The 18,207-nt window shown below is 37.0% G+C and overlaps 1 protein-coding gene across 1 annotated transcript in view; it reads left to right on the top strand.

Moving 5' to 3' along the window:
• The window catches only part of PKHD1L1 (PKHD1 like 1), a 150,916-nt gene that overhangs the window by 96,744 nt on the left and 35,965 nt on the right, over window positions 1–18,207 (top strand). The window contains exons 51-59 of the mRNA XM_059901432.1: window positions 1,274–1,425; window positions 2,378–2,537; window positions 3,096–3,267; window positions 7,324–7,412; window positions 7,759–7,907; window positions 9,484–9,613; window positions 11,667–11,785; window positions 13,868–13,997; window positions 15,829–16,002. Coding sequence (XP_059757415.1) covers window positions 1,274–1,425; window positions 2,378–2,537; window positions 3,096–3,267; window positions 7,324–7,412; window positions 7,759–7,907; window positions 9,484–9,613; window positions 11,667–11,785; window positions 13,868–13,997; window positions 15,829–16,002 — 1,275 coding nt within the window. The remainder of the gene's footprint in view (window positions 1–1,273; window positions 1,426–2,377; window positions 2,538–3,095; window positions 3,268–7,323; window positions 7,413–7,758; window positions 7,908–9,483; window positions 9,614–11,666; window positions 11,786–13,867; window positions 13,998–15,828; window positions 16,003–18,207) is intronic.

The raw sequence follows: 18,207 nt of genomic DNA, 5'->3' as shown, positions 1-18,207 counted from the left end.
GAATTAGATTTCTGTCCCCCAAGATCTACATAATTTTTCTGTCTGCATATGCCAAAGGTCACCTTAGTATGCTACCCACTATTCTCCTGGGGGAGCCTCTTTGCATGGCAGTGACAGAGGCTCAAGAGGGCATGTTTCACCCAGCAAGCACTTTTAAGTCTTTGCAGTGTCAGTTCTGCTAATAGCCGATGGACCAAAGAAGTCACCCAGTATCCACAGAGCAGGGAAGTCTATTCTGCCCTCAAGGAGGGGAGAGGAGTGGATATTTGCTGAATAATCCAAATTATCATGGTTCTTCTCATATTCTGCAGGTCTTCTTAAACTGTGAGTTTTTAGTGCCTCTGGTCATGGGTTTTTCAAAACTTAATGCTAATTCATAAGCCAAAGAATTTGTTCCTCCTTGATACTGGAATTTGTTTTGCCTTATCCCCAAAGGAAAAGAATGGCAGTTTATTTTGTAATCTTGCTCCTAGCTTCTTCCACCTAACTTTGTAAGGGAAGAGGTTGCAAATTTAACATAAAATTCAATCAGAGATGAAAAGAAGGAGAGAAGGGAAAGGAAAAAATAGAATTAATTCATTAATCACAGATGTTTTTCTTTATATTGTGAGAGATCTTTTCAGATCTTCAACTGAAGTTGTCAGGCATTCTCTCAAATTAAATTTTTTTCCCATAACAGGTAGTTCAGGTTCCAAGTTCATCATTCACAAAATTTAGGGTATCATGGCCAGTGTTAGAGGTAGGTCTACTTTAGTCTAGTTCCTTAAGGGCTCTGAATCAAAGTTTTTCATTCATACTTGCTAGGCTGATTTTGATTAACAAAACCCATATAGGAGAATCTAATAAAGTTCTGGACTTAATATTTGCATACTTTGCAGATCAAGGATTCTGAAGAATTAAGTTCTTAAAAGAATATAAATGGAATTATATTTTAGATCAATGTATTTTAAAAATTGTATTGATATATTTAAGCACTTTTGTCTTAGCGGTCATTATTGTCATCATAGTTCAATTTTATTTTTCCCTAAGGAATAAAGGCTCCATCTCAATTCAGAATTCCAAGTGAGAAAGCATTTTATGTTTCAGTTAAGTGTGATATTGAACAGTGGGGCCTTCAGGTAAACAAAGACATTTAGAACATAAGTAATGAAATACTATACTGACCTCTTTAGAGACTTCCGTAGACTAGAGTAATATTTACCTTTGCACTTGTTCATAAGAGAAGGAATTTTCTAGATGTAGAGATTACTGTGATTTGTTTTATGTTCTATAGGCACAAGCATTGTTCCCTTTCAGAAGAAACGACTGACTCATATGTCTGGATGGATGGCTCTGATTCCAAATGCAAAGCACATTAACTGGTATTTTAAAAGTGTAGATCACATAACCAACATTTCGTATACGTCAACATTCTATGGATTTAAGGTAAACAAAGAGTTGCATAATCCATCTTCTAATAATTTTGATTGCATATTACTCAAAAGCAGCCCACACACTCATCCTTACACCAATTGTGAGGCCCAGAATGCCCTTGCCTCACATATTGACCTGGTAAAGTCCTGCACACTTTTCATGACCCATCCTAAATCTCAGAAGCAAGCCAAAAAAAAACCCCTCCTTTAAGAATCAGAAGTAAGCCATCTTTCTGCCACATTCCTGTAGTACTAAGCTTGTGCCCTGTTATTATTACCATGATAATAACTAACATTTATTCAGTGCTTATGATGTTTTGGGTGCCAGTTAAGGGCTTTATTATTTGTATTATGAAATATAGCAAATACAGAAAATAACAGGCTGAGTCCTATATTCCCACCACCTAGCTCTATCTGAATCTAACATGTGACTATGTACTTCAGATTTTTTTAAAGAAATAAACATTTTTAGGTGAAGTGGAAGTCCTCTGTATGGCTTACTCTGAAATCAATCCCCACTCTTCACTGCTAATGGTCACCAGTATCCTGAATTGGGTGTTTTCATCCCTGTTCACGTTCTTCTACTTGTACTACCTACGGGCAGCAAAAAAAAACAATACCTAGCACTGTTTCAGATGTTTTGAAACATTATAGAAATTAAATATTCTCTGAATGTATACATATATACATATGTGTGTGTATATATATATATATATATATATATATATATATATATTGAGAGAGAGAGAAAGAAAGACTTTCATTGCCTTAGTGATAGAGTTAGCGTTATTACCATAGACAGGTGAAACATTAATAAACAAAATATAAGTGCAAGATGAAAACCAAACTAAAACCAAAAGTTAAGTTTTAATATGGGGTTAATTAATTAATGTCATCAAAATTAGTGTATGTTATACAGGATATTAGCATATAAAACAAGTCACATTTTTTGCAAACTTTTATAGGAAGAAGACTATGTAATCATATCTCATAACTTCACTCAAAATCCTGATATGTTTAATATCATTGATATGAGGAATGGCTCTTCAAATCCATTGAATTGGAATACTAGCAAGAATGGAGACTGGCACCTTGAAGCAAACACGAGTACTCTATATTACCTGGGTATGTATTCAGTAGGCAAAAGTGATTGTTTTATCTATTGCTTCATCTAAAGGTGGAAAAAAATTGCTTACTGGGCAAATGTGTTATATAGTGCCTTGTATATAGCAGAATTCAATAAATGTTTGTTGAATTAAAGAATGGAGACTAAATTTACCCTGGAAGAGGCTTGACTTGAATTTATAACTTACATTTTATGTTTGGAGGTAGCACCAACACTCATAATTGGCCCCAACATTTATTTCACAAAATTAGAGGAAATGAGTACAATGAACTGTCATATATTTTGTTTCCGTTTTTATTATTTAATTATTTTTGGAAAATAAAAATATTTAAGAGTACAGTTTAATCGAGTTCTAAAATATTTGTTTTTGTCAAGGTATTTTTACTCTGCTTCTTAATCAGACATGTGCATTTTGTCAGAATTTTTTCATACCTATTCCATACATTTGAATTATACCAAGTTACTATCTAAAGAATATTTTCAAATTGCCATATTTTGTTTACATTCAAGTACTTTGATCATCATGTTACTTTAAACTGCTTTTACTTCACTTTCAGTGTCAGGAAAAAATGGCCTTCATCAGAGCCAGTCCATTTCTGGGACCCTGGATCCTGATGTGAAGGATGTTGTTATTAATTTCCAAGCTTACTGCTGTGTTCTCCAGGATTGCTTTCCTGTACATCCTCCATCAAGAAAACCAATTCCCAGGAAGCGACCAGCCACATATAAGTATACAGGCCTTTTGTTCGTTAATATACTTCAGTAGGTCTTCACAACATCCTTTCCATATGTCATCCTGGCTGAGATACTGGTGCCCTCCTCCTGCACAGTAGGTCCCAAAGCACTTCCACACTCATTGTTTCACTTGAGCCTTACAACCACCCTGATGACAAAATGGAAAAAAATCTCACAAAAATTTTGTGTGAAAGTTACTGGGAATCTCATACTTGCAGAACGTTAGATCTGGATTTTTAGACCAACTCCCTTATTATTTAGGTGAGAGAGCTGAAGCCTGAAGACCTTAAGTGAATTACCTGAGATCACAAACTTCCAACAGCACCAGAAACTGTGTCCTCATTGATACAATGCTTTCTTAGCAGGTGGCATCTCTTTCTCTAGAGTAACTGTCTTTTTGTGTCTGTGTATGTGAGTGTTTTTATTTTTATTTATTTTTTTAAATAAATTTATTTATTTATGTTATTTATTTTTGGCTGCTTTGGGTCTTCGTTGCTGCATGCAGACTTTCTCTAGTTGCGGCGAGCGGGGGCTACTCTTCTTTGTGGTGTGCGGGCTTCTCATTGCGGTGGCTTCTCTTGTTGTGGAGCACGGGTTCTAGGTGCGTGGGCTCAGTAGTTGTGGCGCACGGGCTCTAGAGTGCAGGCTCAGTAGTTGTGGTGCACGGGCTTAGTTGCTTCACAGCATGTGGGATCTTCCCGGACCAGGGATTGAACCCCGGGCCCACTGCATTGGCAGGCGGATTCTTAACCACTGCGCCACCAGGGAAGCCCTATTTTTTATTGAAGTATAGGTGATTTACAGTGTTAGTTTCTGGTGTACAGCAAAGTGATTCAGTTATATATATATACATTTTTCACATTCTTTTCCATTATAGATTACTACAAGATATTGACTGTAGTTCCCTGTGCATACTTGTTTTTCTATTTTATATATGGTAGCTTGTATGTGACAATCCCAAACTCTTCATTTATCCCTCCCCGCCCCCTTTCCCCTTTGGTAACCGTAAGTTTGTTTTCTATGTCTGCGAGTCTGCTTCTGTTTTTTTGTTTTTTTTTAAATTTTTGGCTGCATTGGGTCTTCATTCCTGTGCACAGGCTTTCCCTAGTTGCAGCAAGCGGGGGGCCACTCTTTGCTGCAGTGCGCGGGCTTCTCATTGCTGTGGCTTCTCTTGTTGCAGAGCACGGGCTTTAGGTGCGCGGGCCTCAGCAGTTGTGACACACGGGCTCAGTAGCTGTGGCTCGTGGGCTCTAGAGCGCAGGCTCAGCAGCTGTGGCACACGGGCCCAGCCACTTCATGGCATGTGGGATCCTCCCAGACCAGGGCTCGAACCTGTGTCTCCTGCATTGGCAAGCGGATTCTCAACCACTGCGCCACCAGGGAAGCCCTGCTTCTGTCTTATAAATAAGTTCATTTGTATCATATTTTAAATAGAATAACAGTCTTGGTCAAGTCTCATAATACAACTTATTTAATTTTATTTCAAATATTCCATTTCCTAAATATATATTAAGTCTTCTAGTTAAAAATAATTTTTCTGTCTTTGAAACTTATAAAGTCCTTTACCTTTACTTCTCATATGAAACATAACTTTCTACTTTATATTATAGTAATTACCATACATGATGGTACTAGTACACAACAGTACTAGTCTTTAAGACCCTTAAAGGCATGATCCTGATTTGATGTATATTTGTGTCCCTTATGGGCAAATAATAACCATACAAATAACGATGGTGATGATAAAAGTTAACAATTAATGGGCACATAAGAGCCCACTACTGTACATCAAGTACAAATCAATATTATTTATTAAGTGAATTATGATTTCAGAATATACAGATTCTGCGATAACGTTGCACAAAAGAATAATAATAATTGAATTTGTTTATATATTCATTCAACCATTAAAAAATAGCACCTGCTATGTGCCAGGCACTGTGCTGAGCTCTGAGATTCAGTTGTGAACAACATAGATGTGGTCCCTGCCCCCATAACACTCACATTCTGTCCAAAGAGACAGATGCCAACACAAGCAAACAAACAAAAAAGTAAACAGAAAATAAAGCACATGAGTTTGAGTTGTGATAAAGGTTGTAAAGGGAATGGATAAGGGGCTGGGACAGAAAACAACATGGCAGGGGCCTCCTTTGGGTGGATGGTTAGGAACAGCCTCTCAAAGGAGGGGATATTCTAGCTGAGAGCCAAAGGATGAGGAAGAGCTGGCTGTGTGAAGGTTGGGTTCTAGGCCAAGGGGACAACTTGGGCAGAGGCCCTGATGTGGGAAAGAGTGTGGCATATCCAAGAACTGAGAGGAAATCTGCATGGCTGGACCCTTGTGAGCAGGGGAGAGTGGCCTGGGCATAGCATTGGAAATAAGTGGAAATCAGACCATTCAGGTCATGCAGGCAGTTAGTGTTAAGAAATATGAGAAGCCTTTAAATGTTTCAGCTGATAAGTGACATTACATTTTGAAAAGGCCACTTTTACTACTCTGTGTAACAGAGGGACAGTAGAGAAAGCAGGGAGGCTCATAAAAAGAGTCTAGAGAACTTCAGAAGAAATACGGGCCATAAAGGTTATTGGCCAAAAAGCCCTAGATAGTCTAAGGTAGATAAAATTATTCAATATTTACTTAATATTTATTATGACTCATTAATAGATTTAGACTGGTGTAGACCAGGATGTGATAGAGGTATGTGTTGATACACTACATGTATATGTCATAGGATAGGTGTTTTTCCTCTCACAATATGAGTTCTGCTCACTGGAAATAGCTATAATTGGAATTATTAATTGGTATTTTGCAAATAGCTATCAGTGAAAACAAACAGAATCTTGATCCAAAACTGGTACCTCAGGACTAGAATATACAGGTCTAGCTACACAACACACAAATGCTTAGTTTAAGAAGTACTGGGCTTTTTGGTCGTAACAGTGGGCAATTAGAAGAAGAATGTATAACGTGTAGTATAGTGCTGCTGGGGATAAGAATGAAAGGCTTGAGAAAAGCTAGATGAACTCAACTATTGAATCTGCACAATCCTGATGAATTTATTTAGTTAGATGGATACAACCTTTAAATAAACCATTGAGATTGCGTCATGAAAAATGTATTACTGTGAATCTAAATAATCCTAAATGATCGTTTAATTGCTAACCTCTTTTAAATCCATGAAGACAAAATTTTTATGACAGGATTTTTGATCAACAGATTTTTTAGTAATACAGCTTAGTAATTCAAATGTGTGACAAAAATATACTTTTAACGAAACAAACTGTTTTGGTTATTTGTAAAATTCCTGCATTAGTATCATAGAATTTTTAAACATTTTTACTAGGTCAGGAGAGCAACCCCTGTGAACATTTTTAAATGGGAAAATGCAATCAACTTTATAATAACATTCTTTGTAACAATTTGCACTGAGATAGTTTCAAGCAGGCATAGTGATGGAAAGTGGAGACCGTCTCTCTTCCAACTGTGCTTTCCATATTTATTTCAATGTAACGTAACCTTCACTCCGGTTATAGACCTGCCGTCCTGCCCCCAGCCCAGCGGCTTACCCTCATTGACCCATCCTTGCCTATTCACAGACCATTCTTCCAGCCTTCCCTTCATAGAATCTAGCCAACTATATACCCTCCTGTCCCTTTCCCTATGAAATAGCACCATATGTAAGGGTCTTTAAATGGACAAAGGATGCATTTCTTTTCACTTTTCCACCATGTGAAATCTTATAAGGAAGTTAAGTTATTTACATTTTAGACAAAATTAGGGTATCACAATAAGGATTTAGTAGGAGAAAATGTGATTCGTATTGTGGGTGGAAAGGAAGTTTTCTTCAGTGGAGAAAAAACTGTATATGTAATTGTGTGTGTTGAGTACTTTACTAATAGCGTACATTAGCTTGTGTATTTACTGAAATTACAAACTATCCAATTTGCATTCTGTCATCCCTAAAACATCTAGTATAGTGCTACACTCTAAGGAGATGCTCATTAAATATACAGAGATAAAACTTAATGGAAATACTTCTTTTCTCTTTTCAGCTTATGGTCAAATGATTCTTTTTGGCAGTCATCTCAAGAAAATAATTATACCATACCTCACCCAGGAGCAAATGTTGTTATTCCTGAAGGTAAATGCATAAATGTAAATAAATAAAATGCTGTGTTTATACCACAATAGTTAGCAGTTAGGGTAGATACCTTTATGCAGCACGCCTTGGAGAAAGAGAAAATGTGAAGAGATGGATTCAGTTGTCGTGTTCTGGATGTCAGACGTCGCTTCTGGGTTTTATGTGGATTTAAACCGGAATATTAAGAATAATAGATTTTCTGAGAGAGACAAGAATTAGTCATTGTGTGGAAAAAGGCTCACGAACTTCAAAATTAGGACTCACTGATAGGGCTGTCAGTGTTTTATCTATAGGCTATAGTCTATGGATTATGTTATATTCCTTATAATAAAGTCTTGTTTTATAGGAACATGGATTGTGGCAGACACAGATATTCCACCAATGGAAAGACTCGTTATTTGGGGGGTTCTAGAATTGGAAGATAAGCATAATGTGGGAGCTGCAGAGTCTTCTTATAGAAAAGTTGTTTTGAATGCTACCTACATATCACTGCAGGTAAGAGTGACAGTCTTATAATTTATACCCTTATTAGCCAAATGCTAAAATGTTGGAGATTTACTAAGCAAATTATAAGAAAGCATATGCACCTGATGTGATTAAAACACAACTGGCTCTACCCCATGAAATGCAAGCCTAAGTTCAATATATTTCTGCTCTCCTTTAAATATTAATGACACATTCCTAAAGCAGTAATTATCATGCTACTTTTTAGTGTGAGGATTGCTCATTTTCAATCCTTTAGAATATTTGTATTATTATTAGGTAAAGCTAAACTCACAGCTTGCTGCAACTAACAGAGAATCCACTGGAGTTCTGAGGAAAAAAATTAAAAGATTTCAAGCCTTTTTTTTTAAGAAAGCAAACAGTATTTCTTAAAATGAATGAATGTAGATGGGATTATGAAAACCAGGAGCAGACTAATAAAAAAATGTCAGTTGTTTGGAATAATCACCTCATTCTCTCATAAACCTCAGATGGTCTTGAACGTGTAATAGTTTAATCAATTTAATTGTTCCGTCAGTCTTTTATTGGTGTTCATTTAAAAGAATAGCTTAACCAAAAAGCTATTAAGCACCACTAAAAAATAAGTGGGAGCCTTTCTTTCATAAAACTAGGCCTTTAATGCTTTAAAGGTGTGTGGTATTTTGGTTAGATACAGAGCTTAGAGGTAAATTAATGCTACAATTGAATCCTTACCTCACTGTTTAATAGTTTGGTAACAGGTTACGTTATTTTACTTCTTTTCAGCATCAGTTTTCTCACCTATGAAATGAGAATAGTAATTCCAATTCATGGGTTTAGTGTAAAGATTAAATGATATAAAATATGTAAAGCCTTGCATGTTATGCCTGGCATAGAATCAGCAAGCATTTAGTAATAGCAATTTTTATTAACAGTGATGGCTCATGAAAAACATAGCTTAGATATAAATAGAAGAGTATATTTTATATATGCCGCATTATTTTAAAGTACAGTGTGATCTGTTCAAGCACTAGTTTAGGTTTTAGGAGGTTTCAGTTTCAGGTCCAGTTCTGACAGTAAGTAGATGTTGAATTTGACCTTGGAAAAATCATTTAAACTGCCCATCCCAAAGTGGATGGGTTAAATTAAGGTCACTTCTAGTTACAGTACTGTTCTTTGTAAAACAAAAATTCATTCATTTTTACTAGGGGAGGCTGCCAGTCTTCCTAATTCCTTTTTTTTTAAATATTAATTTATTTATTTTATTTATTTTGGTTGTGTTGGGTCTTCGTTTCTGTGCGAGGGCTTTCTCTAGTTGCGGCAAGCGGGGGCCACTCTTCATCGCGGTGCGCGGGCCTCTCACCATCGCGGCCTCTCTTGTTGCGGAGCACAGGCTCCAGAGGCGCAGGCTCAGTAGTTGTGGCTCACGGGCCCAGCCGCTCCGCGGCATGTGGGATCTTCCCAGACCGGGGCACGAACCTGTGTCCCCCGCATTAGCAGGCAGACTCTCAACCACTGCGCCACCAGGGAAGCCCCCCTAATTCCTTTTTTATGGGGAAATTTTTCCTGCTCAGTTTTGAAGTATTAACAATTTTCTGCTTCACTGCAGGGAGGTAGATTAATTGGTGGCTGGGAAGATAACCCTTTTAAAGGAGAATTACAGATTGTTCTTAGAGGGAATCGTTCTACTCCAGAGTGGGCTCTTCCAGAAGGACCAAATCAAGGATCAAAGGTCCTAGGTATGTGTTTCCAGATACCAAAAGAGTCATATTAGTTTTGCAAATCTACTTTAGAACATGTAGCACTAAAAGACTTGTTATGAGTTCATGATGTTATTATGGTTTCAGAAGTTTTTACAGACATTGATTTGTAGGAACAGGTTATAAAAGTTGCTGAGATTTTAAAAAATTAAATCATGTCACATTAAAATAGATACAGATGTGCATATTTCCAAAATGTAATTTATTGCAACACTAACATTAATGAATCACTCCATATGTATATTCTTTCTCTAATCTGGTTTTCTTCATAATCTTTCTTGTATATAAGCAATAATATTTTTCATATTTTAGTACTTTTCCCCTAAAAGGTAACTTTGTTATGTATTATTCCTACACAGTATTAAAAATCTGTGGATCGGTTGGCTGTGCTATTGATCTCGGGTGTTGAAGCAGGGTCTTGGTTCCCCGCCAGTGATTGAGGTCGGGTCGCAGTGGTGAGAGCACCGAATCCTAGCCACTACACCAGTGGTCAGTGAAAAGGCCCTGGCCCTACAGCTTTGCAGAAAAAGAATTCCCACAAAGACGGAGAGTAGTGACACAAAGTGTTTATTAAGAGAAAAAAAGAGTACAGTACTTTTGGATAGACACATGGGTGGGCTCAGAGAGAGAGTTGTGCCCTCGGGGCAGTTTGAATCACTTTTATGGGGCATTTCTTCCCTGTTTCCTTTGACCAATCATTTTGATTTGCCTGGTTCAGAGTCCGTATTTGGTGTATCTTAGGATTTTCCCATGTGTGCGCATGCATCTCTTAGCCAAGATGGATTCTACCGAAGAGGCCTATGGGTAGTGAGCATTAGTTGCCATCACTTAGAATCACTCCCCTTTTGACCTCCAAGGAGCCTTTCTGCTCATGTGTAGTCAGGGAGGTCTCCTGACTTCAAGAATAAAGAATATGTGGTTTCTTATCTTCTACCTGGGCAGGGCCCAACCTCCTCTCTCAATTGTCCTGTTATTCCCACCTCAGAGTATCCGTCCGCAAGGAATGAACTCAAACCATTTGTCCTGGGGGCCCTTATGTCTCCTGCCTCGCTATCAGTTATCCAGTCACAACTGTTGCTAAGTTTTAATTTTCCGGTTGCATTTGTGAGGCTGTACGTATTCCTATTCGAGCCTAGAAAGCAAAGGACCTGAGAGGGTTTAATTTGGTCCTAATAAATAACTGCTTTTATTAATACCACTGTATATTTATTTAAAAGACACATAAATGTGCTTCAGTTGCTCCGATGTACAATTTCCAAATCAGTGACAATAAAAAAGGGGATTAAAAAGTGGCTTAAAATTGAATTAGCTCTTGTGAGACAGACAAATTTAAATCTTAAAGAAAAATTTCCTGAGGCAGACAAATTCAGTCTTAAAAAATTTTTTTTTGCTTTTATGTGTTTATGTTTTTATTTCAAAAATAACATTTCTAGCAACACAGAATAATATCAAGAGAAAACATATATCTTCTACTCTCCCCTTGAGGAAACTAACATTAGCAATTTTTACATGTGTTTTTCATGCTTTTTATCTATGCCTGTATTCATATTACATAAAATGACTTGTGGTGCCTTATACAAAAACATGGTCAAACTAAATATATTACTATGCAATTTTCTTGTTAACATATTATGAATATCTTTCCAGATCGATACTTAACATGTAACACTCTTCATTTTTATAGCATATTACACTACAGTATTAGTAATATATTCTAATTTACTCCATTCTTATAATGATATACATTTGGATTAATTCTAGTTTTTCTAATATTTCCAAATATTGTTGTATTAAGCATCCTCATTGATGTATCCTTGTATACTAATTCAATTTATAGGGACCAGATTCCTAGAAGTAGGGCAAAGGGCCAAAGCCTTCCTATATAGCCCTGAGCAGATAACCCCAATTCTTTCCATTCATTCTAAAATGTTCAATCGCTTATTAAAATATATCTACTGACTGTTTCATTTTATACTAGCACTTAACTCAGTTCTATGCAGTGAATAAATAGGAGTGTGTTTTTCTCCTGCAGGGGTGTTTGGTGAGCTGGATCTTCATGGAATTCCGCGTTCGATATACAAAACTAAGCTCTCAGAAACCGCAGAGGCAGGTTCCAAAGTCCTCTCTCTGACGGATGCTGTGGACTGGCAGGTAGAGGAATTACTACGTGGTGGAAAGTGAAAACACGCCATGGGTCAACTTAAGGTTTCTTCTTTATCCCAATGGACATTTGTTTTGTCACATGATTAACCAGAAGAGAAATGTATGTTTTGCAATTAGCTTGCACTCAAAAAGCTGACTTGATAGCAGGCATTTGAAAATTGTGGTGTCAAAGGTTCTTCAGAACATATAAAGAACATTATATATATATATTAGTTATGAAAGGAAAATATGAAAGTTTGGGGGTAAAAAATATTTATTTACAAATTCTTGCAAAACAGAAAAAAGAATTATTTTAAATACATTTTATTGTTATCTTGGTTATCTCTTTACTTCTAATTTGTGATTTTACATGTTAAGCATTTGAGAAGAAAACAAATCCTGATGCCCAGTGATATTCAAAACATGCCTGAGTTAAATAAGAGATTTTGGTAAAATATGAATGGTGGCAATTCCGATCTCTACTACACTCACAGGCTTGCATAGGCCACAGACTCACATGTTTTACAAATACTCTTTTTAATGCTAAAGGGTCAAGGAAATGGATGGATTACTTTTCCAGGCTCTCAGATTTCAGCCAGTTCCTTTCTGCTGAGAATAAGCTATAAGGTCACAGAACAAAGTGAGGCTTAGTATGAGTAAATGAATACAAATCATCAAAACATATGGGGTTGGCTCTCTTAATGTAGTGTAAAATCAGTAAATAGAAGGAGGATTTATTGAGAGTTATTATAAGCTACTTACAATATATTCGTATTTGTGATAGTTGAGGGGTGATTACTTTTTAAAAGGTGATTAAATGATTTAAATATCCCTATTATTTATCCAATTATCATTTATTAGTATTTATCTACTTAATATTTTCTGCCTATTATTTATATAATTAATATTTAGCCTAATGTCAGACATTTTCTAGGCATAGAGGATTCATTTGTGAAGAAATTGGTCAAACTATAGGGGAAATTGCATTGAAGTGGGAGAGGCAGACACTAAATGAACAGATAAATGTGTGTTATTTCAGATTATAATCTTTGTGATAAAGGAAATAAAACAGGTATGATAGAGACTGCCATGGTAGAGGGTGGCAGATAACATTAAATAGAGTGGCCAGAGAAAGCCTCTCTCAAGGGTATGACAGGGTTCAGGACATGCTACCCCAAAATATGAATACTTTAAGGGAAGAAATTTCTGCACGTGCAGGAAGGACTTTCTGGCTTTCCCCTGAAGCAGGTCACAAAACCTTCATGTGACAGTTGCCCTCCTTATACCCAGAGGAAAGAGACATCCTCAGCTCTGGAGACAAAGTGACACAGAGAAGAATCTGAATGGCCAACCCTTGCAGTTTCTCCCAGTTTCCTACACTTAGCTCATACCCTATCACAATTTTCCTCTACTCTCCACTCTTCCATAAAAATGCTCAGGTTTAACCATTTCTTCAGGTCTTCATTTCCCGTGTCATGTAAAACTTATATTGAATAAATCTATATGCTTTTCTCTTGTTAATGACTTTTGTTACAGGGGTCCCAGCTGAGAACTTGGAAGGGTAGAGGAAAAAGTTCTTTGACCTCCCCTGCAAGTACTTTTGAGCAGAGACTTGGTTGACAAAGAGGAGCTTGTCATATATGACATACAGAGATTCTAAGACTTAACCTCGCTCTGTCACTTATCTCTGCCTTTCTTACCTTTCAGGAATATCCAGTGATAGTTAACTGTGTAAAAAAAAAAAATCTGGGGGGAATTTTTTAAGTCTTAACAATATTATCCTGACCAATTTTTAATAAAAATGTGAATATATTTGCTTTGATATATCTAATTTTAAAAATGTATATCACCTATGATTTTATTAAGTGACTGAATTCAACTTAAGGAAATGTTGAGATAATTCAAAATATAGAATTCTTGCTATCAAACAAAAGCATATTTATTTTAGGGACCTAAATGTATGATTTGTTCTCTCTGATAATACCATGGTTGTAACCAATGTAAGTTAAATTAGAATTGTTTAATAGTTATTAAGAAATATAAACCTATTTTTTAAATTGTTCTTGAATTTGGCACTTGAATTTTTCTAAGGAAGGAGAAGAGATTGTGATAACAACCACAAGCTATGATTTCCACCAGACTGAAATTAGAAGTATCGTTAAAATCCTGCATGATCACAAAATTCTCATTCTCAATGATACCCTTTCCTATACTCACTTTGGTAAGTGGCTGTTCTTTAACCAAATAGATATATAATTAAAATGTCTCGAAATATTCACAGTTTAGTGCTCTCCTCTGTAATTACAATCATTTGATAAAACATCTCAGATTTTTAGAGGAGCATTTCACCTAGATTGGCACTGGTACCCAAAGGATGGTACTGTTTGTGTGTTGGCTGCAAAGAGTCCCTGCTGTGTGTATTAATTCATTCAGCAAATATTCAGCAGTGACCATTACATTCTATGGGATAAGGCTGACACTTTCTGTTTTAGGCAAGCTTCTAGAGATTCGTACGCACACTGAAATTTGAGAACCCTTGATCCAAGAGCATCTTTGTCCTGATTTGTTTCATTGACACATTCCTCAGCGGTAACTGCACTTAGACAAGCTACAGCAAAATGGTAAAACTCTAATTCTCAAGGAAAGAAGGAGTTAATCAGAATCAACTGAAGATGATCTTTCAACTTGTAGGATCAGGGCTTTCCCAGCACCCCAGCCTTTCCCCATTTCACATGCTACCTTCATCTGAATCCCAGGAAGTGGAAGCAGACAGGAGTGTAACGTTAGAAAAGCCATTCAGATACTTCTGATGCTCCTGAGAGCTACAGCTAAGGCGGCATTATGCACTGGTGGATATCAGACTTGCATGAAAAAGAAACTTAAAAGAACTTTTTAAAGCAGTATTTTGATAGAAGCACGTGTCTATCATTCTATATCACATATTTTTTCTTTAAATCTAAAGAAAAAGGTTTCTTTGAAGAACATTTTAATCGTAAAATAGTGTTTGAAGTTCGACAGTATAGATTCTTTCATTTAAAGTACCAAACACTTCTCTCTGTTTGAAATGTACCTGCATGTCTTAAAGTTTTGGGTAAGACTTCTAGAAACGTAGAATGTAATTTAGGTTCTGTTTTGTTTTGCTTTTTAATTTTATTTATTTATTTATTTATTTTTGGCTGTGTTGGGTCTTTGCTGCTGCACGCGGGCTTTCTCCAGCTGCAGCGAGCAGGGGCCACTCTTCATTGTGGCGCGCAGGCCTCTCACTGCGGTGGCCTCTCCTGCTGCGGAGCACGGGCTCCAGGCGCACGGGCTTCAGTAGTTGTGGCACGTGGGCTCAGCAGCTGTGGCTCGCGGGCTCCAGAGCGCAGGCTCAGCAGCCGTGGCGCACTGGCCTAGTTGCTCCGCGGCACGTGACATCTTCCCGGAGCAGGGCTTGAACCCGCGTCCCCTGCATTGGCAGGCGGACTCCCAACCACTGCGCCACCAGGGAAGCCCCTAGGTTCTGTTTCAAAATTATTAAGATGTAAATGTACAGACTATGTTTGATATACTACTACATATTTATAAAGAATTGTAGTTGGTACAAAATATGTCACAGGAAAAGAGGAACAAACCAAGGTTTAGGTATCAGGAGAGGTAATACCTACGTATTGCTGACTGTCTACATGGCCCTGGGCAAGTTCATTTACTTCTCTATCTCATTTCCTCATCTGTTAAAATTACAGTAAGCTTCCCAACTTGTCTCACAAGAGTGTTTTTGTGTATAATTTGAAGTGTTTGCAAAATACCTATGAAGCAGTAACTTTGTAAGTGCTGATTATAATAACCTTTTTGCTGTAAATAGAAGAAATACTTTTGATTATTTTATAAATAAAAAGGTATAATTTCTGGCTGCCATCTGTGTACATGTAAGCGTGTAACTCTAATCAATTCATGTATTTGTGTTGACTTTTGGCATATTAGAAAGTTACGTGGTCTGTGAGCTGCAGAGAAACTAATAAAGACAGGTATTTCTTAGTGTTGGTAATAATCTAACTGTCCTTCTGCTGCAGCTGAAAGATACCATGTTCCTGGAACCGGTCTGAGCTACACATTAGCAGCTGATGTTGGGATACTGAATAGAAACATCAAAATACTTGGTGAGGATTATCCAGGTTGGCTGAAGGAATCTTTTGGTGCACGCGTCCTAGTCAGCTCATTCACTGAAAACACTGTGACATTTAAAGGTTAGTACAAATCCAGTTTATTTTTCTAAATGAAATATAGCAGGGTCTCTTCTGTGTTTAGTTCTTAAATAATCCTCACTCCTTTATAGGATCATCTGTGTTAAAAAAACAAAATCCAACTGAGGAAATTTTAAAGATCTTACTGGCTTTATTCAAGGATTCATGAATCAGGCAGCATCCAATCTAGCTGATACAAAGGAGCGTCAAAGAGCTGTGCAAAATAAGACTTTTATAGGCAAAAGGGAGCAGGAACAAGGTAGTTTTACTAGGCAAAAAAGAGGATTGGTTATTGCAAGGTTACTTTCCCTGTAGGGGGCAGAGGTTTATCAGGCAGATTACCTAACCAATGCTGATCAGGGAATTCATGATGGACTGGTTTAAGGTTCCATTTCAGGAGAACTGAAACTGTAATTAAGTCTGTTTGATGATGGAGGGCTTAGCAAAAGTGACTCCATTTTGGGCCTGATGTCTTGTTTTTAACACGTTGAAAAATAAAGGCTTGAGAGGGATTATGCAGTCAGGTGCCACCCTCCAGAACCCAATTCCTAACATTATTCTACTAATTTTATCTTTATAGACAAAATAATTATCAAATTAACAATGACCTTAGGTAACAGCTAGCCCAACCTTGCCCTCAAACAGAAATCGTTTCATAACAAGCACACTGATCTGTTTTTTTTTTTTTTTTTTTTTTTTTTTAAAGTTTTTTCCCTTTTTTTCAATTTTTATTTATTTATTTATTTACTTATGGCTGTGTTGGGTCTTCGTTTCTGTGCGAGGGCTCCCTCCAATTGTGGCAAGCGGGGGCCACTCCTCATCGCGGTGCGCGGGCCTCTCACCATCGCGGCCTCTCCTGCTGCGGAGCACAGGCTCCAGACGCGCAGGCTCAGCAATTGTGGCTCACGGGCCCAGCCGCTCCGCGGCATGTGGGATCCTCCCAGACCAGGGCTCGAACCCGTGTCCCCTGCATTGGCAGGCAGACTCTCAACCACTGCGCCACCAGGGAAGCCCCTGTTATTTTTGTTTGAAGGAAAATTTCAAATATATTTCAAAGATAGAGAAATGTATAATATAATGCTTATCATCACCAATTACCACAAGTATCAACTTTGGCCAGTCTTGTTTGATCTATGAGCTCACCCATTTTCCTCAAGCCCACGGATTATTTTGAAGCAGCAAGCATATATTTTTTAAGATATAATTGACATATAACATTGTGTAAGTTTAAGGTCTACAATGTGTTGATTTGATACACTTATATATTACAATATGATTACCACAGTAGCATTAGCTAACATCTCTATCATGTCATATAGTTATTATTTTTTTGTGTGTGTGGTGAAAACAATTAAGAGCTAGTCTCTTAGCAACTTTGAAGTTTATAATATGGTATTTTTACTGTATCCCTAAGCTGTACATTATATCTCCAAGACTATTTATCTACTAGTTACAAGCTTATACCCTTAAACAGCTCCCTATTTCTCCCACCCCACAGGTCCTGGTAACCATCTTTCTACTCTCTATTTTTATGAGTTCAGCTTTTTTAGATTCCACATATAAATGAGATCATACAGCATTTATCTTTCTATCTCTGACTTATCTCACTTAGCATAATTCCTTCAAAGTCCATCCGTGTTGTCCCAAATGACAGGATTTCCTTCTTTCTCACTCCTGGCTGAATGATATGATATATGTATAAACACAGTGGAATGTTTTAGATAGATAGATAGATAGATAGATAGATAGGGAGATATCTCACATCTTTATCCATTCACCCATTAATAGACATTTAGGTTGTTTCTATATCTTGGCTATTATGAATGAAGCAACCATGTATTACTTCATCTAGAAATATTTCAGTGTGTAAATCTAAAAGACTTCTTTAAAAACATCTCTAAGAATCAGATTTTAAAATGTTAGTAATTATTTCTAAACATCAAATGATTGTTCAGAATCCTCCAGTTCATTCCTTCTTTCCCTTCCTTCCTCCCTCCTTCCCTCTTCCCCTTTCCCCTCCCCCTCCTCTTTCCTTCTTTCTTTTCTTTCCTTCCTTTCTTTCTTTCCGTCTTTCTCTTTCGCTGTCTTTGTTCAAATTGGGGTCTAAATAAGATCCATGTTGCAATTGGTTATGAATCTTAAATCTCTAATTCATTTCTCTTTCCTTGCAATTTATTTATAAAAGAAGTTAGGTCATCTGTCCTATAG

This window comes from Balaenoptera ricei, chromosome 17 (assembly GCF_028023285.1).
Source record: "Balaenoptera ricei isolate mBalRic1 chromosome 17, mBalRic1.hap2, whole genome shotgun sequence".
In the NCBI taxonomy this organism is placed as follows: Eukaryota; Metazoa; Chordata; class Mammalia; order Artiodactyla; family Balaenopteridae; genus Balaenoptera; species Balaenoptera ricei.
Note: the sequence above shows the minus strand (reverse complement) of the source record. Positions and strands in the feature narration are given on the sequence as shown.